Source organism: Trichosurus vulpecula, chromosome 3, assembly GCF_011100635.1.
Source record: "Trichosurus vulpecula isolate mTriVul1 chromosome 3, mTriVul1.pri, whole genome shotgun sequence".
Lineage (NCBI taxonomy): Eukaryota > Metazoa > Chordata > Mammalia > Diprotodontia > Phalangeridae > Trichosurus > Trichosurus vulpecula.
Genome location: NC_050575.1, coordinates 98,641,927 through 98,667,630, shown reverse-complemented (window position 1 = coordinate 98,667,630; position 25,704 = coordinate 98,641,927). Strand labels below are relative to the sequence as shown.

The 25,704-nt window shown below is 45.1% G+C and overlaps 1 protein-coding gene across 3 annotated transcripts in view; it reads right to left on the bottom strand.

The window, feature by feature from the left end:
• Positions 1–11,318, bottom strand: part of MGAT4B (alpha-1,3-mannosyl-glycoprotein 4-beta-N-acetylglucosaminyltransferase B) — a 55,897-nt gene extending 44,579 nt beyond the window's left edge. For 2 of the 3 annotated variants that reach the window (XM_036750383.1, XM_036750384.1), the window contains exon 1: positions 11,021–11,288. In XM_036750383.1, the coding sequence (XP_036606278.1) occupies positions 11,021–11,117 (97 nt within the window). In that variant the 5' untranslated portion in view covers positions 11,118–11,288. Of the gene's footprint in view, positions 1–11,020 lie in introns of all 3 variants that reach the window. The other variant, XM_036750385.1, reaches the window with a different exon arrangement.
• Between the last annotated feature and the right edge of the window lie 14,386 nt (positions 11,319–25,704).

Genomic DNA, 25,704 nt, shown 5'->3' with positions numbered 1-25,704 from the left:
TACCTTTTACTCAGAGGAAAGGGATATCCTAACTCCTTGCCAAGGATGAGCTTGCTACCCGGACCCTTCTTTGGTAGGGATCCTATTCCCTTCTGCTTTCTTCAGGACGCAGCCCCAATATTTCTTCAGTTTCTTTCTCCTGTCTTATTCTCATCTGCTTACAAACAACTCAAGTCCCCAAAAGCCGTCCCTTAACTCTTCTACCCCAACTAGGTACCACTCCATCTCCCTACTCACCTTCATCTCCAATCTTCTGGGAAAAGATGCCTACGACCAAAAGACACCCTCGAAGAGAGACAAGTGAGCGGTCTAACGATGGTGAAGTAGGAAATGTGTGCCGGACTTGGAGCCAGGAGGCCAGGCTTTGAGTGCTGGCCTTTCTACCTACTCCCTGTTCAACCCAGAAACAGCACTTAATGTCTTTCAGAACTCAGTTTCCTCATCCGTAATATAAGGGAGTTGACCTCCATCTCGTTGTTGTTCAGTTGCCTGACTCCTCCTTGTGACCCCATTTGGGGTTTTCTCAGCAAAGATATTGGAGTGGTTTGCCATTTCTTTCTCCAGCTCATTTTACAGAAGGGGAAACTAAGGCAGACAGGGCTAACTGACTTGCCCTGCACACAATAAGTATCCGAGGCCACATTTGAACTCGGGTCTTCCTGACTTCAGGCCCAGTACTCTATCCACTGTGCCACCTAGCTGCTCCAACCTCCATGACCTAGTTCTAAATTTATAATCCTATATATACTTTTAGATTTAATGCAAATCACTTAACCTGTTTGCCTCAGTTTCCTTAACTGTAAAATGGAGAATAATGACTACTTCACAGGGTTGTTGTGAGGATCAGATGAGATTATATTTGCAAAAATCACTTAGCATAGTACATGGCACATAGTAGGTACCTCATAAATGACTGTTCCCTTCCCTTCCCTTAGAGGCATCATAAAATAGCTGATTCGGTGCTAGACCCACGGTAGGAAACCCAGAGTTCATACCCCACATCTCTCAGTGACCCTGGGTAAGTCCCTTGCCCTATCTGGGTCTCCCTTTCCTCATCAGTAAAATGGAGATATAATATAATACCTGTGGTACCTACCCCACAGGGCTGTTGTGAGGCTCAAATGGGACCTGTAAGTAAAAGCAAACCTGAAAACCAGACGGATGTTGCTATTATCACAACAAAGTCTTTTCAGAAAGAAATGCAAACTAACAAAAACCAAATGAGAAAATGTTCCAAATCACCAAGAATAAGAGAAATGCAAGGTAAGGTTTCCCTTCTCCTCTAGCTGATTGGGAAGACAGAAATAGTTAATGTTGGAGGGCCTGTGGGAAGACCAGAGCACTCAAACTCCATTGGTGGAGCTGCAAAGTGGCCCAACTGTGCTGGAAAACAATTTGGAACCAGGCTAGAAATGGATAAATTATTCAAATCCATTGACCCACAGATATCACTCTGGGCATGTACCCCAAGTAGGTCAAAGATAGAGGGAAAGGTCCCATACGTGCCAAAACATTCCTCGTAGCCCTGATTGGGCACCCATCTTCTCCAGCCCACTGCCCCCTCTAACTTCCCTCCTCTTTCACTAATCTTCAGGGGTACCCAGTCCCAGTAGGAGGCTGCTTCTCTCCTGCCTACAAACATCCTCCAAAAACCCCTCATTTGATCTATGTATCCTGCTAGCTACTGTCCCCTAGCCTTCCCCTCTTTGGCGGCTAAGCTCCTTGGGACAGCCATCAACTATGGTTCCGTTCCTTTCCTCTCACTGTCTTCCTAACTCTCTGCAGTCTGCCCTCTGACCTCATTGTTCAACTAAAACTTCTCTCTGCAAAGTTACTATCGATCTCAGTTGCCAAATCTAATGGTTTTTCCTCAGTCCTTCTCGACCTCTCTGTAGCCTCTGACACTATCAATCACCATTTTCTCTTTGATCTTTGATTTCCTCCAGGTTTTTGTGACATTGCTCTCTCCTGGTCCTTCTCTCATCCATCTGACCGCTCCTTCTCAAGTCTTCTTTGCTGGATCGTTATCCAGGTCAATTGGATAACCTGGGTGTCCCATGGGACTCAGTCCTAGGCCCTCTCTCTTCTCCCTCTATTCTATTTCACCTGGTTTCAATTATCATCTTTACACTGATGGCTCTCAGATCAGCTTGTCCTGCCCTAATCTCTCTTGCGACCTTTAGTCTTGCATCTTCCAGCTGCCTACTGGTCATCTTGAACTAGATGTTCCACAGGCACCTTAAATTCAACACATCCAAACTGAACTCATTCTTCACACTAAACTATGCTCTTCCTAACTTTGCTAATACTGTAGAGGGTGCCAGCATCCTCTCAGTCCCCAGGACACAGTGATACTAGCTATCATTCCCGACTCTTCCCTCTCTCACCCCTCATAGCCAATCAACTGCCCAGTCCTGGCATTTCTACCACCACATCTCTCATATATGCCTCCTTTTCTCCTCTGATGCTGCCACTACCCTAGTGCTGGCCCCTGCCACCTCCCACCTGGACCATTACAGTAGCCTGCTGGTTAGCTTTCTCAGGTCTCTCGCCACCTAAATTCATCCTTACTCAGCAGTCAAAGCAATCTTACTAAAAAGCAAGTCTGACCATATCACACACACCCCATTCAGTAAGTTCCACTGGTTCCCTATTACCTCTAGGAGAAACATAAAATCCTCTGTTTGGCTTTCAAAGCCATCTATGACCCACCCCCTCTACCTTTCCAGTCTTCTTAAACCTTGCTCCTCTCCACATATTCTATGATCCAACTACACCAGACTCCTTGCTGTGCCTCGCTCAGGACACTCTACCTCCAGACCCCCTAGTTTTCACTGGCTGTCCCCCATACCTAGAATTCCTTCCCTCCACATCTCCTCCTCTTACTTTCCCTGGCTTCCTTCAAATCTCAGCTAAAGTCTTCTCTTCTGCAAGAAGCCTTTTCTAGGCCTCCTTAATCTTAATCCCTTCCCCCTTAGGTCTCTCCCCCTACTCCATTTATCCTTTGTAAATCCTATTTGCAGGGGACTATGAGCTCCTCAAGAGCAGGGGCTGTTGTTTTGCTTAACTGTATTTTGTTGTAGGGGAGGGTTCTCGGGAATTTATAGCAATATTTTTTAAAAGGAAAAGATATCAATAAAACTTTTTCTTAAAAGCTACCCACACCCACTGTGTGTTCTAAACACTCACTTTCTCCTCAACCCTTTACAATCTGGCTTCTGTCCCCAGCACTTTACTGAAATTGCTTTCACTGTTGACTAATGGCCAAATCCAATGGCCTTTTTTTAAAAATCCTCACTCTCTCTGATCTTTCTGCATTCTTCTCCTACAGGCTATCCTCTCCTCCCTTGGCTTCAGATTTCCCACTTCCCTGGTTCTCTTCCTATCTCCTCAACTGTTCTTTCAGTCTCACCTTCTTCTCAAGCACTTAATGAACCTTAGTTCTCCAAGGATGGTCCTGTCCTCCCATCTCTTGCCTTTGACGATCTCTACTCATTCCCACAACTTCAACCAGCACCTCTATGGAGATAGCTCCCAAACTTTCATCTTTTATCTGATCTCTCTTCTGAGCTTCACCCAGATCTTAGTCCCACCCCACAACCTGAATGCCCCATTGGTACTTCAAATTCCACGGGCAAGGCCGAGCCCATCATCTTTGCCCCAGAGTTGTTCTTCCTCTTGATTTCAGTATTTCTGACTCTAACTAGCCTGAAGCAAGTGGAGCTTGGTCTCAGGAAGCTGATGTAGGGAGGGCACACCTTCTCCCTGCAGTGACCCTTACTCTCACCTTATGGTCTTCTACCAATCTGCACCACTATATGAAGCACCCTCAAACCACTGCCCTCTAGGGTCCTATCATTACAGACCTCTTGGATGATGCTTTCCCTCTCCCCATCTCTAACGACAGTCACACTGTCTTCCATATCCCCACTGTAATGACTTGACCTGTACAGTGGGGTCTGTAAGCATTTTTAAAAAAAAAAAAAAACAACATTTAGCTGTATTTCAATGTACTACCTTGGTACACTGGAAGGCCTGTTAGGGGCTTTCATTGCCATCCACATGGATTATTTCAATAAACTCTAAAAAAGGAGCCTTTGTACCTCTGCTCTCCTCCCACTGCCCCTCCCCCTTCCATTCTTCACATCACCATCACACCAATCTTTCACATACATGGATTTGTTCAAACTTGTTGAAGAAACTAAATGTCGCTCATTCACTCAAGAATCTTCAGTAGCTCCCTAATGACCACCAACTAAAATTCAAACTCCTCCGCAGTCTGACCTGTCTTTTCAACTTTAATTGATAAGTGTTATACCATTCCGCAAAATTGGACAAGTCTCAGCCCTACAGATATACAAAATCCTTCTTCCCTTTGGCTAACACCTAGGCCTAACCCTTATATATGGCAAAAGCTTAATAAACGTTCGTTGAATTGAATTAATTTCATCCTTGCTTTCACATCTGTATCACTGGGCAGGGTTGTGGTAGGACAGGTCTTTGACCTACCTTAAGGAACACAAATTTTGCCCACTCCTCTCACTGTCCCTTACAGCGTCCTCCTGGAGTCCTGCTACAGAGTGCTCAAATGGCAGAGGGCCCTGGGGCTATGCCCAGGTTATGTGCCCTCAAAACCAAGGGTGGCCCCTGTAGATAAGTATCTCTGGATGGAAGATTATGGTCCCCTCCTCAGAGCAGACTGAACGGGAGAGGAGCTCAGCTTTCTATAATCTGCTCAAACTAGATTCCACGCCCCCAACTAAAAAAAAAAAAAAACCTTTCCTTGGGACACACAGAATTATGAGAAGAAGCTAAAAACAAATTACTTCTCCCACCTACCAGCTTGGAGATCCCAATGCTGGCAGTTTCAGGGTAGAGACATTCTTCTGTCTAAGCAAGTAGTCTGGGAAACTTTCAGTCTGGTTTTCTAACCAAATGCTTGCCTGCCCCAAACCCACCAGGAAATGGCAGAGAACAAGGTACCTCCCACCCTACCCCCACCCCCAATCTAATTTGTAACTGGTTGGAGCCACTGCAGGGGACTGACTCTGAAGAATCCTCCAGAGCTCAAAGTATCTCTGGCTTTTATTCAATGTTTTTCACTCTAGGATTCAGAGACCCTACATAATCTTTATGGCCTGGAAAGTAATTATCTGATCTTGTCCCATCTCTAGATAGGGCCCACCTAAACCAATCTGTGGGGTGCCTGGGGGAAAGAAGATAAGGCAGCCCCAGCTTTTGGGGGGAAACGGAATCTGAAAACTTCAAAATTCATTTCTCGCCAGACCATTATGTAGGGGCAACTGGCTAAAGGAGGAGAATGACTTGCTTTTCTGAGCTTATTCTCTCTTTGAATCTAAAGAGGCTGAATTTTTGCTTCCCTGGCTTAGACAGTAAAATGTCACTTCCTACAGGAAGGAAGGGAGGGAGGGTGGAAAGGGGCCCTAGTCCAAGTCTGGGGGATATACAAGGCCTGTGGTTTCCTCACCCACCCTGGAATAAACCTCAGGCTTAAGTTCTCCAAAGCAGTGTACAACCATGGCAGGCTGAGGAAGGCCTCTGCCTGTAGCTAATGAAGCATCAGTCTAAGGGAGACTGTGTATGTAAAGCACTGATTAAGTTAGTGGAGGGACCTCGGATCTAGCCCAGGCTCTCATTTTACCAATAAGGAAGCTAAGGTCCAGACAACTGTTTTGACTCTGGCTTGCTCCCCTAAATGGTACTTCCTCATCTGTGGTCCCCAGAGGCTGATGGTTTCCCGTGATAAAGATGACAAAGCAAACTCCAGAAATGTCAAAGCTGTAAAAGCTTTGAGTCCAGCCCTGGAATGGACCAAAAACCCTTTCATTCATTCAACAAGCATTTATTAAGTTCCTACTGTCTACTGGCCAGGCACTGTGCTTGGCACTGGAGAGACTAAGACAAAAATGAAACAGCCCCTTCACTCAAGGGATTTACATTCTTTTAGCTTTGCTAAGTTTGGAAATGTTCATCGGAATGGCTGAAAGGTGATGACAGCTAAAATCCCAGCTTCTCCAAGGTTTTCCCAAACCTCCTTAATGCTAATGTCTTTCTTCAGTGATCATTCCCAATTAATCCTGTATATATCCTGTTTGTACAAAGTTGTTTGTGTTTTGTCTCCCCCAGTAGACTGTGAACCCCTTGAGGGAAGAGATTGTCTTTTGCCTTTCTTTGTATCCCTGGTGCTTAGCAGAGTACCCAGTAAACAGTAGGTGCTTAATAAATACTTGTCAGGGTAAAGTATAAAGGGAATCTAAGTCACCTCCTAAAAGGGACTCCAAAATGAAAACTTCCAGGAGCACTAGATCCCCAATCTAGAGATCACAGGTCAAAGAATAAATGCTTGTAGACTAAACTTGACCCCTCTGGCCATGTTATCTTACATGGAACAAACAGGGGTCTGGACATCTACATGAGTAATCTGGGATTCCTGAAGTATTTAAATTTGGCACATCCTTCAATAGAGAGGCATTCTGACAGTACTAGATGGAGAGCTGACATCCAACTCAAGAAGGTCTGGGTTCAAGTCTTGCATTAAATACACTGGCTGTGTGCCCTTGGCCAAGAGGCCTCAACTCCCAGCACTCTCTCTAAGACCAGACACTGGGGAGCAGGTGCTGACCTGCATGGGGAGAGGGAGGTGCCTATACCAGAGAAATCCCAGGTGCAGTCCCCTCTCCATTTCCTGTAACACAAGGTAGGATGGGGATTTCGGGTAAATGTCTTGTTTTCCGGAGTCAGAGAGAGAGGATAGTAAATGAGTATTGTTCAATCTCTCTCCCACAGCACAGTAAGTTCGGGAAGTGCTCAGGAAACATGTTTGCTAAGTCACACAGCCAGGGACTAAAACCAGCTCTCCTGACTCGCAAATGCAGAGTTCTCTTCCCCCGACACCAGCTGTCCTCCCTCCCTAGTTAGTGACAGGAGTGAAAGCAGAGGAAGGCCCTTCAGCCTCATCCGGAGGTTGGGTGGGCTGGGTGTGGGAGATCCTCTTGCCCACCTCTCCTAAGTACCAGGCCTCTCCCTCATCCCCAAATTCCACTGGGCCCCACCCCCAAATAGTGTGATGGATGAGGAAATTCTTTCCCTGGCTTGCCTTTCCTCCCCCCCACCCCTAATCCCAGGCCCCAGTTGAAAACCAGAGCCAACCCCCAAGGCCTCAAACTCCCCCCTCTCCCTGGCAGGGGCACCTTTCTCTTGGACACCCAAGCAGGCCCGTGTATGACGCTGGCACACTTGAGCCCATGCACAGCCAGATCCAGGAGTACAAAGTTGCCCTCCACTGCCCCAGAAGCTGGGTTTGTCTTCCCCCACCCTCCCTGCTCTCCTGGGACAGCCCCAGAAAGGCAGAATTGGGGGGGGGAGTGGGAGGGACGTGGAAGATCTGATTAGGGATCAAGTGTTGTTTTACATAACACAGAGCCCGGTTGGGGTGAGGCCAGGCCAGGCTGAGCTCTGGGCGGGGTCAGAGAAATAAAGGGGAAACTGTACATAGAAATTCATTCATTGGGCAAACAGTTACTGAGCTCTGAGCAGGTAAAATGCGACTTCTCCATACTCTGGGACAATCATAGCTACCTCTCCCCTACCTCCAAGGAGGATGACTAGATAGATAACCCCCATAGTCCTAGCTGGGGAGTAGGGAAGGAGAGGGGACCCTGGTGTGGCTCAGTCATAGAGTGATCTCTTCCCTACCCCAGTGGCCACCATATCCTCCCCATTCAAGTAAATAAAAAATTAGATTGACTGGAAAACCCAAGAATAATAAGAACACACCTTTGGTTCACACCTTCACTCTGCCAGGTAATACGCTGTGACTGTGAGGACATCACTTTCCTTCTCTGGGCCTCAGTTCCTCATCCTTAAAATGGGGGAGAAGGGGCGGAACAGGCATGGAAGGATAGGATGATATGTAAGGTTGCTTCCAGTTCTAAATGCTATGAGCCCCTGACTATTATTATATAAAGGACACCGTCCTAGGCACCGGAAGACAAAGCCATTTTTTGAGAGGGAACCTGCTCTCAAGTGTACAATAGAGTAGGAAGCATATATACACAAATAAAGATATTAAGCTCAAAGGCAAATCGTCAGAAGAGAGATTTCATTTTAGGGGGAGGGAAGAGTCAAGGAACGGATCGTAGAGGAGGTAGCCCCTGAGTTTAGCCCCTCACAAGGGCCTCTCTGGGGCTGGCATGGAGATACAGGAAACAAACTACATCATAGGCCTCTCTTCCAAGCTGTCTTCTGACCTGGTAGAAATCAACACAGGCCAAGCTAAGACCTGAGAGAGGGGAAAAACCTGGGCCCTCAGAATGACCCATGGAGCTTCCTCCTGGCTAAAGGGAATGAGAAAATATGCCCTACAGGTTATTGCCAGGGAGATTTTATAGGCTGAAAAGGAGGCCAGTTAGCCACCCCCCCCCCAAAAAAAAATCCAAGAGCCACACACTAAATGCCCCCACCCTACAAAAACCCTGGCTACAGCCCAGAGCCCAGGCAGTGCTCCAATTCCTGCCAGTGTCTACAAAGAGGAAAGCGTAAGCATGTGGATCACTCAGTACTCTGGGGGATGGGGGGATGGGGGCACATTTCTGAGCCTACATCTTCTACTAAGGTTTGGAAATACACTCCAACATACATTTGGTGTGAACCTGGGATTTCATCAATGGCAGGAGATACAATGTGGACCTTCCCTCTAGCGATGTAGATCTGCCACTCATCTCTAACTTTATAACCTTAAGAGATGTGGGGAGGATGATGCTGAGAAGTTCAGCTACTTGCATGGGTCAGAGGCAGGACTTGATCCCAGGTCCTACTGACTCCGAGATGAGCCCTCTATTCCCTATGCCACACAGGCTCTCTATAATTCTAAATATCTTCAAATAAAGTGCCAGAGTACCAGGTCATAGGATCATAGACTTAGAAGAGGCTTAGGGACCTTGGAGGTCCAACCTCTTCATTTTACAGATAAGGAAACAGAGACCCAGAGATGTCAAGTAACTTGCTTAGGATCACACAGCTAGTAAGATGGTATGTGAATTGGGGTCTTCCTGATTCTAAAGGCTAGAGGCCAATCCACTACAGCATACTATCTCTCCAGGTCTAAGAATCTGGTTCAAGGCCAGAAGATAGCTCAAAGAAATTATCATAGCAGAGGGACAGCTGAGAAGGATGTCTCTGAAGAGATGTGGCAGGTAAGCAGACCAGAGGGTCAGTGATGCTATGGGATCCTCCCTGAGAGGGTCAATAATGGGCCATTTAACAATACCCAAGATGGCTTGTCAAGGGATAATCTTTGTTCAGTGATGCCCTTAGTAGAGTGCCATGCCTTGGTTGTCTGATAGCTCTTAGGAGACTCCTCTGTAAGTATATCTCCAAGTTTCAGGGCCAGAGGAAGAAAGAAAGTCCCTACCCCTTGATGTAACAACTTCAGGCTTACCAAAGGGAAAGGCTCTGAAGACAGTGTTTAGAAAAAGGGAAAGTGGGTCCTGAGAGCCCTTTGAAGCTCCTCCCAGGATACATGGCCCAACGGCTCCCAGCAGGAACTGGCCAGATGGAAGAACTTAACCCTTGAATCAGAGGCCATGTTGATTCCCAAAGGACCACCACCCCCCCCCAACACACACACTCCAGCAGATATTTCCCACACCCCCTCAGAGGAGGGGTGAGACAAAACGACATAAACATGGGGAAGGGGGGCCTGGAGGAGGGGAATAGTCTGGGTAATCAGTCCCACAGACTCTTCCTAATCCAGCCCAGGGCCTGAGGAGAGTGGGGAATGGGCAGAGGGAGGTTGACTGGGGTGGAAGCAGTGAGCTGGGGGAACCCCGAATCCAGGTTAAGTTCTCTCCCTCAGGGCTGTCCTGGAATAACAGAAATAAAGACAGAACAAGTAGGTAGGACCCTTTCTATTAAGTCAGGGCTGGTCCAGAGTGATCTTGTCCCAAAGATCGAGCTTTCCAGGTGCTTGCCCTCTACACCTCTACTATCAGGACTGGTCCTCAGGGGCTAGCCTGGAAGGAGGGCAGAGAAACAAAGAGGTGCCCTCCAAGTACCCTTGAAGAAAGGGGAGGAAGCACTGAGTACAGTCAGAGCAGAAGCCAGGCTAGCCCTAGGGATCAACCTGGAGGAGTAGAGGAGTCCCATGGTTTTTGCGTTTTTTAGGGAAGGAAGGGGAGAAGTGGAGATGTTGATGACAGATGACCCACCTTCCTGATCCTGGTCTTTGGGTGAGGGTGAGGCGGAGGACAAGTGGCACAATCACTCACAAGATATCCCACCTCTTTCCTATCCAGGTGAGTTGTGCTTCCAAGGAAGCCAGGGGTGATCCAGAAGAGGCAAACCCGAGAAGGGTTGCCTAAGGGCATTCACAGGCAGATTGGATATAGATGAGGCTCTGTTCCGAGCCACCTCCCTCGGCTCTTCTCAGCCTCCCACAGACCTTGCCTCAGCCCTGGCAAGGGCCCCACACAGACCCTAAAGAAACAAGGGTTTGCCTTAAGGAGAGAGCCGGGGCAGATGAAAAGGATCGGGGAGTCTGTGACCACCCGGAGGCCGTGCCAAGCTAGGAGATGCGGAGGCTGGCCCTGGCCGGGGGGACGCTGGGGTCCAGGCTGGGCTTCCTGACCCGAGCCAGGTGGCCCCCGACCTGAGCAGCACCTTTTAGGGAACGCCTCCCCTACGGCCTGCGAAGGGTGGGAATGGGCCAAGCCCGAGAGCGCTCCAGGCCCCCTACCCGGCCAAATCTTCGTGTGCCCCGGGAAAGAAACGATCCCTTCTGCCTTCTCCCGGGTGCCAGCGGAGAAGAGGGTGCAGAGCGGAGAGAGGGTCCCCCCGCGTAGTTTCGCCCCCACCCCCTGTCCGGGGCAGGGGCTGCGGGACCCCAAAGGCGTGCGCCGTGCGCGCAGCGGCGGGGTGCCCGGGCAGAGCCGGGGCAGCGGTGCCAGGCAAGGAGGGCCGCCCCGGCGGGCGGCAGGTGGGCGCCTGCCTCTTCCCTTACCTTTCTGGCCGCTGAGCGCCGCGTACCAGGAGAGCGAGAGGAAGGCGCACAGGCAGCCGAGCAGCAGCGTCAGGAAGGTGCCATGGCGGAGCCTCATCTCCCCCGGCTCGGGCTCCTCGGCGGCGGCGGTGGCGGCGGCGGCGGGGGGAGGCGAGGCCGCATGTCCCGGGCCCGGAGCGGAGGAGGACGACGACGAGGAGGACGAGGCGGGCGGCGCTTCTCTGGGCCGGGGGCCGGGGCCCGGGGCGCGCGCGGCGGCGGCGGCAGAGGGCGGGTGGCGGCTGCAGCTGGCCCCGGGCCGGGCGCCGCCGCTGGGGCGGGGGCTGGAGGGGAGGGCGGGGGAGCACCGCTGGCTCGAGCCCGCGCGCGCGCCTCCCTCCGAGCCCGGGGAGGGAGGGAGAGAGGGGGGAGGGGGACGAGGAGGGGGGCCCGGGGCCGGGGCCGCCTCCGGCCCTGCCGAGCCAACGCCAGTGCGGGAGCTGGGGACCTGGGGCCGGGGCCGCGGCCGGGGCGGTGGGCCCAGGGGCGGGCATGGCAGGCGCTTAAAGGGACCGTGCTCCCCGCCCCGGAGGTGGGGTCTGTCAAGCCCCGAGCTGGGCAGAGGGAACAAGGAGCCCGGGCTCGGGAGAGCCTGGATCGTGTCTCTACCTGGGAGGCGGGCAGAACCCCTCCCCTGCTCCTTGTTACAGTATCCTCCGATGGTGAAAAGTCTGCAGATGCCGGACCTGAGGACAGGCAACGGTCTAGGTCTGGGGAGCTACATACCAAGACCCAGCCAACACTTTCCTTCAAGGCGATGAAAAATAAATTATTAGGGAGACAAGACTTAGACCTTGCCTCCATAGTGCTCACAGATTTCCGGGGTGGGGGACAGTAAGATTTAGGCAAAGATAAATATAACAGAGAGCTGAACATGATGGGTGCATATACCAAAAGTACTCTGGGGGCTCTAAAATGGGCAAGTAGCTTCCAACAGAAAGGTAGTGAGTGCTACTACGTGAATTGGGCCTTGAAGAGCAGATAAGATTTCCATTAGGATAAGAGGAAAGAGCTTAGAGCTAGGAGGTACCTCTAAGGAAGTCACCTAAATCTAACCTCCTTTTTGTTTTTTGTTTTTTTTTTTGGATTTTTTTTTAAAGCAGATGAGAAACTGAAGCCCATGGAAGGGAAAAGACTTACCCACGGTCTCCCAGGTCAGAAGCATGGGAGTCAAAATTCCCACTCAAGTCCTTTGACTCCAGATCCAGCATTCTTCTGTCAACAATGCTGCCTCTGAGGGGGCATTGGGGGGACAGGGGACAGACAGCCTGGGCGAAGGCACAAAGAGCAGAGGTACTAGGAAGCTGCTGAAGATTTCTCAGCGGAGGCAAAATTGGAGCCAGAATAACATTCATAACAACAGCTGACATTTTAGAGCACACAAAGCCACATTTGGGAATAACTATGATACAGGCCCCAAGCGAGAAGGATCAGAACAAGCGTCATTATGATCCTCATTTTAGAGATGGGGAAATTGAGGCTCAAAGAGATAAATGGACTTGCCCTTCCTCACACTGATGAGTAAATATCAGAGGCAGGATTTCAACCCAGTTTTGCCTTGCTCAAGTTCCAAGGCCCTTCCCAGGAAACCTTTGATGTCACTTACTTAGTCTTTATTAGGAAGAATACGTGGACACTGGGGTGACAAAGGATGGAACGCACAGGGAGATCTGCTGGGAAGCTGTTACGGTTGTCCAAGTGAGAGGTGATCGGAGCCAGAATGGGGATGATAGCAATGTGGATTGCAAGGAGGGGGCGTAGGTGAAGTCAACGGTGCATCTATAGAAACCACAGAATTTGCAACTGGTCAAATGAATGGTGTGAAAGACATGTCAAATTTTAGGCTCAGGTGACTGGTAGGATGTTCCATAGGAACCATCAACAGAAATAGGGAATTTTGGAGGAAGAGCAGGTTTGGGGTGGGGAAGAGAAGGTGATGAGTTCCACATTGGACAGACTAAGTTTGGGATGCCAACAGGACACCCATCTAGCTAGTACAGGGTGTTCCTAAAGTCATTCATTTCAAGAAATGAATGAAATTTTCAACAACATTTTATTTATTTGGAATATTAACAAATAATATCTTCAATATGATTTCCATCATTTGTGATGCAAAGGTTGATGCATTTTGCAAGATTCACGTGAACTCACTCGATGCAATAACTCTACATTGCCGTCAATTTTAGCACATTCACTCTTTATGCATTCAATCAAGTGTGTTGCACCTGTGATTTTCACTGAATACACCTTCTCCTTTAGCATACCCCAGAAAAAGAAGTCAAGGGAGCTAAGGTCTGTTAATATTCCAAATATTTCAAAATATGCATTTTTGCGCGTGTCCAGACTTTAGGGACACCTTGTAGTACTTGAAGATGGAAAGATTAGCGAGTGCCCTACGCCTTGTTCCAGCTGCCCTTCCTCTCTCTCCCTTTCCCCATTCCAGTACTGGAATCATATTCAAATTAAGACCGCTATTGCTGAAGAAAAGGGTATGTGGGCCTACTTCCCACTCACCATCCCTACAACCTTCCAAACCAAAGTACTTCCCCCTAGTCACCACTGCCCTGTGTGTGTTGTCTCCCCCTCGAGGACAGTAACTGTCTTGCTTTTCTACTTGTACCCTAGAGCTGAGCACAGTGCTTAGCCCATACTAAGCATACAGGTCATCAATGCTTTTTCATTCATTTATCAGTTTCCTCAGGTCAGAATAGGTAAGATTAACAAAAGAGAAAGTGTATAAAGATAAAAGTCAGTCCTTGGTCAGAACCTTGGGAACCCTTGATACTTAAAAGGACAGGAGCCGGTAAAGAATGCCAAGGAACAGTCAGAAAGTTGTGGTTCTGAAAGGACTCTGGATTTGGAATCAAAGACTTCAGTTTGAATCTCAGCTCTGCCACTTACTAACTGTGTAAATTTGGGCACAAATTCACACATCCTCCTTGGGCCTCAGTTTCCACATCTGTAAAATGAGAGGACTGGACTACATAATGAACTAGGGTTCATTTTAGCTCTAGGTCCCCAGCAATCGATTGAGAGCTCCCTGAAGACAGAGACTAACTATCTTTTGCCTCTTTCTATCTCCCCAGCACTTTAACACAGTGCCCAGCGTAGAGTAGGTGCTTGTCGTTGTCCAGTCATGTCTGACCCTTCATGACCCCGTGGACCATAGCACACTAGGCTTTTCTGTCTTCCACTATCTCTCTAAGTCTGTCCAAGCTCATGTTCGTGGCATCTATGACACCATTTATCCATCTCATCCTCCGCTGTCCCCTTTTCTTTTTGCCTTCAATCTTTCTCAACACCAGGATCTTTCCCAGCAAGTCCCTCTTCTCATTATGTGGCTGAAGTCTCTAAACTTCATTTCCAGTATTTGACCTTGCAGTGAATGGTCTGAATTAATTTCTGTAAGTATTGATTCATTTGATTGCCTTGCTGTCCAAGGGACTCTCAAAAGTCTTGTCCAGTACCACAATTCGAAAGCATCAATTCTGTGGCGCTTAGCTTTCCTCATAGTCCAACTCTCACAACCGTATGTTGCTACCGGAAAAAAAAACATCACTTTGGCTATTGGGACCTTTGTCAGCAAGGTGATACCTCTGCTTTTTAGTATGCTGTCCAGATTTGCCATAGCTTTCCTTCCAAGGAGCAAGCGTCTTAATTTCATGACTACAGTCAGTGTCTGCAGTGATCTTTGAGCCCAAGAATATAAAATCTGACACTGCTTCCATCTCTTCTCCCTCTGTTTGCCGGGAAGTGAAGGGACCAGCTGCCAAGATGTTGATTTTTTTTTTTTGATGTTAAGCTTCAAGCCAGCTTTTATGCTCTCCTCTTTCACCCTCATCAAAGGGTTGACTGACGATCTTATCATCCTAGTTAGGAGGAGAATGAAGACAGGAGGGTTTAAGGAAAGAAAAGAGAAGAAGGTTAAGGTGGTCAAGGTAATTACATACTATAGGAAGGCCGAGGGAGGACATCTGAGGAAAAAAAATCTTTGGAGAGAAGCAGAATGTAATATAGCGAAGAGAGAGAGCCAGGAAGAACTGGGTTCAAGTTGGCTGTGTATCCCTGGACAAGTCATTTATCTTCTCAGTGCCCCAGGTAAGACTTTAACACTGTAAGTTGCGGAGTAATTGCCAAACTATATTAGTAGTTATTACTGCTATATTATCATTAGCAGGCTGTTCCCTATAGTAATAAAATCACAGGTCAGGATTTATTTTAAAGACCAATTAGATTAAGCAATTCCAAGGTTATTATCGATCTTGGAACTCTTTGAGAAAGCCTCTATTGTCAAGATCTGATGCCCCCACTTCCTCACCTCTCCCTTTTTAAGCATCCCCCTCCCAATTTGTCTTCCAATCTGATCATCCACTGCCCTCTCCAAAGCTACTAATGATCTCTTGTCCAAATGTCATAATGGCCTTTTCTCAGTCCTCATCCTCTGAAACATCTGATACTGTTGATCTCCGCCTGAAGATTCAGGAGTATTCCTGTAGTCAGGTTTATATTTAGGATTTCTTAACACTGCTATCCCTTCATCTCCTCTATCCTAAGAGGCTACATCTCAGTCCCTTTTGCTGGTTCTTCATTCATGTGATGCCCACTAACTTTGGGTATCGCCCCAGGCTCTGTGCTGATCCCAATTCTCTTTTCCCTCCATACTCTCTCATCAGCTCCCATCAATCCATTTATGTTCTTTATACAGAGGATTCCCACATCTAGCCATCCACCTCAAGTCTTGTTTCTATTGTACATCTTTTGCACATTTTGAAGTGTATTTCCCTTGTGCCTCTCAAATTCAACACGACCTAAATAGAACTCATTATATTTCCCTGACCGCCCCCCACAAATCCCACCCTCTCTTCCCAACTTCCCTGATACCATTAAAGGGACCACCATCCTCCCACCCACTCAGTCCCACAGCCTCAATATCATCCTGGACTCCTCACTCTTATTCACTCCACATATCCCATCTGATTTCTACCTTCACAACAGCTCTCCTCTAGGTTTCCTTCTCTCCATTCACATAACCACAATATTAGTTCAGTTTTTCATCATGTCTCACTTGGACTACTGCAGTAGACTGCTAATTACTCTCCCTTCCTCAAGGCTGTCCCCAGTCCAATCCATCCTATACTCAATCACCAAGTTGAATTTTCTAAAGCACATATAAGAAATAATAAGGGTGATATATGAATTGATGAAAGGTGAAGTGATCAACCAGGAGACCATTGTATGCACTATCAGCAATATTGTAACAATGGTCAACTGGGAAAGACTTAGCTATTCTGAGCAATACAAGGGAGATTCCAAAGGACTCATGAAGAAACATACTATCCACCTCCAGAGAGAGAACTGATGAACAATGAGTGTAGATAGAAGCATAATTTTTTTGTTTTCTTTATTTTTCTTGGGTTTTTGTTTTTCAACATGGTTAATATGGAAATGTTCTGCATTATTTCAGATGTATAATTGATATATTACTTGCCTTCTTGATGGGTGTTGGAAGGGCTGGAGGGAGAGAGAATTTGGAACTCAAAATCTTTTATAAGAAATGAATGCTAAAAATTTAAAAATGATAATTTTTTTAGAAAATTTTCTAAAGATGTCACACACACAGAGTCAATAAATTCCAGTGGTTCCTATCACCTTCAGGACCAAATATAAAATACTGTTGGGCATTTAAAACTCTTCTTAACCTGGGCCTTTCCTACCTTTCTAGTCACACACTTTATTCTCTCCCATATATGGTATAATCCAGCTACAGGGACCTACTTGGTATTTCTTAAATAAGATGTTCATCTCTTGACTCTCCCTTTGCACTGTCTGGTGCCCATGAGTGGAATGCTCTTCTCTCACCTCCACCTCGTTATTCTTCTGGATTCCTTCAAGACTCTGCTCAAATCCTCCTTTTTACAGGAGGCTTTTCCCAATTCCCTACCCCTACACATATTTCCACCACTAGCACTGTCCCCTCCAATTACTTGGCCTGTATTCTGCATCTATTTTGAATGTACCACATTATTTGCATGTCATTTCTCCGTTAGAATATAAGTTTCTTGAGAACAGTGACTGTTTTCTTCTTTCTTTTTATCCACAGTGTTTAGTATAGTGCCTGCCATAAAATAAGGGCTTAATAAATTGTTGTTGACTGACTGACTGATCTTGGAGAGAAAAAACTGTAGCAAACATTTAGAATTGGGGGAAAAAAACCTGATTTAATTTGTTTAAAATAATTTTAATTTTTAATTACTCTGTACTTGCTATAGCTTCTTCTTTTTACCCATTAGAAAACAAAAACCAAAACCTTCCCTTGCATACTTAAGTAAAACAAATCCACACATCAGTCAGAAATATTTACCTCATTCTGAAATTCACATCCATCACATCTCCGTCAGGAAGCTGGTAATTTACTTGGTCATTGGTCCTCTAGAATCTTGTTTGGTTATTACATTGATCAGTGTTCCTAAGTGTTTCAAAGTTATTTTTCTTTACACTGCTGTACTCACTATATAAACTGTCCTCCTGCTTCTGCTCAATTTTTTCTGCATCAATGCATTTAAGCCTCCCCATATTTCTCTGAATCCATCCCTTTGATCATCTCTTATAGTATGAAAGTATTCCATTTCATTCCTATGCCATAATTTGTTCAGCCATTCCCCTAATTAATCAGCATCCCCTTATTTTCCAGTTCTTTGCTACCACAAAAAAATTCCATTATAAATGTTTTATATATATGTATATATATATATAATTTTCTTTTATCTTTGATCTTTTGGTGATATAAGCCTAGTAGTTGAATCTCTGATTCAAAAGGTCCCACTTGTTTTACAGATGAGAAAACTGAGACCAGAGAATGGTGACTGATTTGCTAGTGGTTACAAAGGTAGCGAGCACCAATCAGGTGTCAATCCAAGAAGAGTAGCCTAGTAGGGAGGGAAGCCTGATTGGATTGAGGGAAGGAGGGGTTGAGGAGTACACAGAGAGTGAGGAAATGGGAGCTGAGTAGTGAAAGGGAGAAGAGATAGTAAACTCTTTGAAGCCCCTTAAGATGCTCTGTTAATTATCAGCTCTTCCAGCTTAACGGGGTGGGCAGGGTCAAGGGAAGATTTTTTAATCAAGGGGAAACCTCAACATGTTTGTAGACAGAGGGGATGGAACTAGTAAAAAGAGGTTGAGGATGTGAGAAAGAAAGGAAATTACAAATAAAGGCCCTAGAGAAACCCTAAGGCCAGAATGAGCAGCAGCCCATCTTATGGCTTTTACTTATCAATAAAGTAGAAGGGGAAATCCTCTGCTGCAATCCTGCCATCTCAGAATCACAGAATGTTTTGAGTTGGGAGGGACCTCAGCAACTGTCTAGTTCAACCTACATATGAAACGAATCCTAACTATAAAATGTCCAAGTGATCATCTAGTCTCGAAGGGCTCTAATGAGGGGCATTGATCTCCTTCCCTGTCACATTTATCTTATCTGTAAAATGGGAAGGGAGATCAGGAATCCTTTCCAGGGGTAGGGAACCTGTGATCTGGAGGCCACATGTGGCCCTCTGTGTCCTCAAGTACAACCCTTTAACTGGACTCAGTCAAAAGGCCACACTTGAGAACCTAAAGGGCCACACGTGGGCTCGAACCTTCAGGTTCCCCACCCCTGTTTTAAACTATGCCCAACAAGTGGTCATCCAACTGTCCCTTGAATACTTCTAGTGAAGGGAAACCCCTTGCCTCCCAAAGCAGTCCATTACACTTTTGAATAGTTGAATTGTTAGGAAGTTTTTCCATCTGCCTCTCTGTAATTTTTACCCCTGATTCCTAGTTCTGCCCTCCAGGTCCAAGAAGAACCACAAGACAGCATTCCAAATAGCTGTACAATGGATGTGTAGCCTCAACAAAAAATAAAATAAAACAAACAAAACCCCAAAACATTATTTTCTCCATGTTAAATTCCCCATTCCTTTCCACCTATCCTTCTATAGTATGGTCACCAGGCATCTGGAACACTCTACTGTCTGCATTCTCCACCTTGTCATCGTACTTCCTAAAACGTGGTCCCAGACCTGAATACAACCCACCAGATGTGGTCTGACCACATCTGTATAGTATACCTATCACTTCTCATAGTTTTGACACTGCTCTTCTTAATGAATAAGGTCATGTTCACCCTTGGTTGTTATTAAGCATTCTCAGTGCAGATCAAGCTTATAGTCCACCAAGACCTCCAGATTTTATTCACACAAAATGATATCTAACCTTACCTTCCCCATCAAAGCTGATTTTTTTGATACAAGTGTAAGATATTTACATTTATCTCTATCATACTCTTATCTTCTCAGATTTGGCCCATTGTTATAGTTTTTCCCCTAGATTGTCCTTTTTATATATTATTTTTATATGTTATATAGATATTAAATATTTATTATTGCTAACATGTTTTAAAGTGAACAAATACAACTATATGCGAAGTTAAGTACAAGGTAGTTTGGGAGAAAGGATGCCAGCAATGGCAGGCATCTAGAAAGGCTTCATGCAGAAGATGGTACTTGAGATATATCTTTAAAGGAGAGAGGCATTCTGTGGGGCTGAGGTAAGCAGGAATGGAGAATGGAGAGAGAATTCCGTGTAAGGAACAGAGAGACCAATTTGACTGGAATTGCAGGAGAGGGAGTAATAGCCCCCTTCTAGTAATTAAACTAGAAAGATATGTTGGGGTCAGGTCGTAGAGTATTTTAAAAGCTAAACAGAGAAGTTCCTATTTTATCCTAGAGGAGTATTAGCTATAATTCCCAGTTTCTTTTGTCACCTATGCCTTCATACAAGTCACTGATTAAAAAGCTGAACAAGAAGAGAACTCTGAAGAATTCCACTAGAGATCTCCCTCCATGTTGACATCAGACCATTAATGACTACTCTTTGGGTCTAGTCATTTAACCAGTTCCAAATGACCTACCTGTATTATCGGCTAGCCCACAACACTTCATGTTGTCCACAAAGCCAGCATAAGAGACTTTGCCAGTACCTTGTCCCCTCCCAGATTGATTTTTTCTTTGAGTAGGTAAAAGAAGCCATTTTTGGCCTCATTTCTTACCTAGCCTTAATCACCGAATGGGTGTGGCCTCAGACAAACTGAGACACGGAAAGGCCTTAGCTTAAAAAGGCCAAGGTCTCACGCTACGTCTAGGGCCGTCTTCAGTGGTCCTGATCTATATGTTGCCACTGGATCTACATGGCTCTCTAGAGGATGGCATGAGGCTGGTGATGTTGCAGAACCCTGCCTCACTCAAGTCCAGTTCGCCTTCAAGTCATTACTTTCCTGAAGTCACTGGTCTTCTTTGAGAAGGAAGGACAAACAACAATCTGCTGAAATCTAGGCAAGCACTGTTTAGAGCAGTCCCCTGATTTGCCAGTCTGTTAACCCTGTGAAAAAGCGAAATAAAACTAGTCTGGTATGACCTGTTCTTGATGAAACCATGCTAGCTCTTAGTGATCACTGCCTTCCCTTCTTACTAACCATCCTATTTATAGAATATTCTAGATTTAGAAAAGGAATCAGAGTCAATATTGCTGGCCTGTAGTTCAAAGATTCTGCTAACTTTCTTCCCTGTTTTTGAAAAACTGGATCCTCTAGGCCATCTAGGCGGTACAGCTGATAATATACTGGCTCTGGAATCAGAAGGACCTGAGTTCAAATGTGACCTCAGACACTTACTAGCTGTGTGACCCTGTGCAAGTCACTTAATCCCAACTGCCTCCAACAGGAAAAATCGGATCCTCTAAAAATATATGATTATCACAACTGTATATAAAAACTAAATGGCAACAAAATTCAGATAAAAATGTGGACAAGATTGGTATTAACTTATAAAGCATACCATCCTATCTTTTGACAGGTAAACAGCTAATGAACAAGGTCATGTGTATTCTTAGTTGCAATCTCTCTTTTAGTTTTACTTAAGTGTCTGAGGGCATTATGCATTGTAGGGTATTTGATTTTGAATACATTAAATTTGTAGAATATGCCAAAATAAAATTTATCTTTGAAAATTAAAAAAATAGCAAAGAAAATTGAGACATTCGCCTTTCTCCAATCCTTTAATGCCTGTCCCATTTTCCACAATCTTTCAAACATCATTAACATTGGCTCAGCAGTCACAGCTGCTTCCAGGCTGTGCCATGGGAGGTAATTCATCCAGGCCTAGTGACTTGAACTCATCCCCAGAGAGCCGAGACAAGTGTTCTTTTGGTAGAGGGAAGAATACTGAACGGGGGAAAAAATAAAGACTTTGGGTTTAGATGAACTGTGTTCAGTTCCTGCCTCTGACCATGGGCCAATCATTATTCTCCCTGAGTCTCACTCAGTTTCCTCATCTGTAAAACAGAAGAGTTGGATTCAAGGGTCTCCAGGGTCCCCGACAGCTCTGAATCAGTGATCTCATCTCCTTACTTATCTTGGGTTTTGACCTCTTATGTAAGCCTGCTTTTGTTCTATCCACTTAAGTCTTTCCCAGATGCCTCCGGTAGCTTAAAGATGACCCGATAGCTGAAAGGTCAGTGGGAGCTGAGAGCGTGCTCTAGAAGCACCCGCCAGGACGCAAAGGCTTTCAGTAAGGGCCAGCAGCTGCCTGTGCTCTGTCGTTCAAGTATCAGTTTAGCTATGTCTGGAAAGGCCGGTGTCCAGAACTGTAAGTAACCACCCAGGTGATTTCATTTCTTTTTTCCCTCAACGACTCATGAAGAGCTGTCTCCTAAGATTTAGAGGAGATGTGACTGTTCTAAAGAAGAGAATGTCAAGTCATCAATCTTTCAAAGTGTCAAAATGAAGAGGTGAGGTCATCCAATGGATCTGAGGGGAAATGGGCGGAACAACTGAGCGTTTGTGGATCAAAAGATCGTAAGATCATCACCATCATCATCATCATCTCATAAATCGTGTCATGTGATAATACAATAATTATAGTACCCAGCATTTATTATAGTAACCAGTAATTATTATAGTATTATAGTAACCAGCACTTTAAAGTTTGCAAAGCACTTTACATGCGTTCTCTCATTTGATCCTCATACCAACTCTGTGAGATAGGAGCAATTATTATCATTCCCATTTGACAAATGAGGAAACTAAGTCACAAGAGTTTAAGTGACTTTTCCAGGATCATATAACTAGTATCTGAAGCAGGATTTGAACTCAGGTCTTCCTGATTACAAGTCAGACACTATTCATATCATACCTAGCTCCTCGATGGCAGGGACGGTTCCTTTTTTTAATCTTTGTATCTCCAGTACCTGGCACATAATAGCTACTTAATAAATCCTTACTGAATTAGTGAATGAACAAATCACTAAAAGGAGAGAGGAAAAGGTTTAGAACTAGACTCAGCAAAGTCAAAATTAAGCAACAATAAAGCAAAAAACATCATACCGTGAGACATTAGTAAGAAGCAACCAGTTTCTTCTGTAATAAAAACCTCCTTAAGCAGGTAAAATACTGACCCGTTGGCCATAATATTTGGGTACAGGAACTGTGGGAAATGAGAGAGACACCAAGGGATGAATAAAAGGATTTGGAGCAATCGTGCAGGGCTCAGCTGGGTTTAGAGGGAACGGATTTGTAGCAGACTTAAGCAGCTAGGGGGGTTTTGTAACTTTTTCCCTAGCCCAGCTGGACTGCCCAGCTGAGAAATCAGACCATCAAAGTGACCCAGAGTTACAGAGCTGGGCACCGGAGAGGATAATGAGAAATATATTGGAAAATAAATACTGCTTCAAGAAACAAAAGAGCCCAGCTCAGTCACTTCCCTTTTATATATCAGGAAATGTTTCTTTAAAGGTCAGTTCCCTCCCTTGTTGGCTGCAGTGGGAGACTATGGGTGTAGATATTTCATACACTGTCAGGCATGGTGGATGTGTTGGTTGGGTTTGCTAGAGCTCTTTTTTTCTCTTTTAATCTATATTATAAGGGATGACTAGCTGGAGGGGGAGGGAGAGGAGAATATATTCAGAAGTGAAGGTGTTCATCGTTTACCTCCTGACAAAGAGGTGATGAACCTACAATTCAGAGAGAGTTTACATTTTTCTTCCAACACGACTTATGTGAGAATTTGTTGGGCCCAACTATATAACCATATATTGGAGGCTTCATTTGGGGAGGGGGAGGAGTGTTAAATGTTATCCATGTGAGGGGAAGGAAATAGGAGGAACAGATTAGTTTTTTAAATGCTTGGTAATTTAAAAATTTTTTTAAATAAAAGAAATTAAGGCAATATATAAACAAAAGATATTAAAAAGATTAGAAAAAGAAAAGAGAACACATGGAAATAGTAGCCATCAAATGGCTTCATGAAAAATAAATTGACTCTATCTTAAGAGACAGGAAATGACTGTTTACTGACACGGAGTCATTTCCAAATCAGCTGTCTCTGTGCGCAGTTAGATCATCGAATGTTTGGAGCAAAGGTCAAAATCAATAACAATTTAGAAGAAGGGATAAAAATGAGGGAATGACTCTGCATGCAATTACAGCTGCTCCAACGAGATCTGTGCAAACAAGCTATCGACTGCAAAAACGGGAAATAGACAAAAGTAGTGGCACTAAAGATGAAGATGACAAGTTTAATTGGTATAAAACGTTCACAGCAAGGAGGCCAAAAGAGCCTAGAAACCACCTCAACCAGTAAATGCTTGAACATTTTACCGAATGGAGAGACGTGGCAGCCAAGGGGAGTACCGACTCATTTGTAAATGCATAAATGCACAAAAGAACACAAACTTATTTGTAAAATATTATGGAGGGGTAGGACTGAAGAATAGAAGCAGAATCGATTCACAAAATAGTGAGAAACAATAGAGGGGAAGATAAGTCTATACAGAATTTGGCAGTCTACCCGGCTATGCTAGATCATTCTGAGAGTATCTGTCAATAAAATGGAAGTCAGTGAATCAATAAATGGTTGTTATGTGCCTACTATGTACAAGGCACTGTGCTAAGTGCTGGAGATTCAAAGAAAGGTAAAAGACAGTACCTTCTGTCAAGTGTCTCACAATTTAACGGAGAGACAACAGGGAAGGGGAAGGTGAGAGATAAGGAGGTATTGAGGATGACACCTAGGTTATAAGCCCAGGTAACTGGGAGGAGTTACTCAGCAGTAATAGGGAAGTTAGGAAGACAGGAGGATTTGAGGGGAAAGATCATTTCAATTTTATTCATGTTGAATTTGAGATCTCTATGGGATATACGGTTCAAGATGTCCATCCAGTCGACAGTTAGGAATGCTAGACTAGAGGTCAGGAGAGAGGTTAAGTCTGGACAAGCAGATCTAAGAGTATCGACAGGGTATTCCTAAAGTCTGGACATATAGGAAAAAATGCATATTTTCAAGAAATGAAATAAATGAAATTTTTATTTAATTGGAATATTAACAAATAACATCTTCAATATGATTTCCATCATTTGTGATGCAAAGGTTGATGCGCTTTGCAAGATTCACATGAACTCGATGCAATAACTCCACATTTCCTGTGTGTACAAACTTTAGGAACACCCTGTACATAGAAATGATAACTGAAATCAATGGAGCTGATGAGATCATCAAAGTGAAATAGTATAGAGGGAGAAGAGAAAAGGGCTTAAGACAGAGCCTATTCACGAACATTACCTGGATGAGGATCCAGCAAAGAAGACCAAGGAGCAGTCAGATAGATAAGACAAGAACCAGGAGAGAGTAGAGTCACAAAAACCTACAAAGAGTATGAAAAAGAAGGCGGGGGGGGGGGCCTGCAGAAAGGTCAAGAAGGATGAAGATTAAGAAAAGGTAGGTAAGATTTAGCAAGTAAGAGATAATATTTTGGAGAGAACAATTTTAGTTGAATGAAAAGGTTGGAAGCCAGAATGTAGAGAGTTAAGAAAGTGAAAGGAAAGGTAGTAGAGGCACCTATTGTAGGTGTCCTTCTCAAGTTTAACTATGAAAAGCAGGAGAGACAGGATGATACCTAGTGGGGATGGATAGATCAAGTGAAAATTTTTTGAGGACTGGGAGACATGGGCATATTTGTAGGCAATAAGGAATCAGTTGGAAGACAGAGCTGAAGATAAGTAAGAAAGTGGGGATGATAGAAGAGGCAATCTGCTGGAGAAGATGGGGTAGACTAGGTTCACTTTTACATGTAGAAGTATGTGCCTTGGCAAGCAGAAGGGCCATTTCTTCGTGTGAAATAGGAATGAAGAAGGATGCTAATGACAGAAGGCATCTGGAGGAAGAGAGGAGAAGAGAGAGCGCTCAGTGAATGCCCTTAATTTTTTTCAGTAACATATTAGGCAAGGTTCTCTGCTGAGAAGGTGGAGGAAGGGGAGCCATGGAAGGTTTGAGGAAGGATTCTGGAGAAGGGGGTAGTGAGTTAATAAGGGAAGTGTCAAAAGAGTGCCTTGCAGCAGTGAGAGCCCAACTGGAGTATGTAACATAAATTTATAGTCGCCTAGTCAGCATGGCTTCATGGTTTTCTCCAGTTTTGTTCAACAGCACATGTATAGAAGCGAAGGCACAGATAGTGATAGTGATCTAAGGGCTGGGGTTTGGTAGGGCAAGATCAATCATAGGATAATCGGTTAAAAGACTCAAGAGAAAAAGGAAGTAATAGAGTTGAACTGATTCACC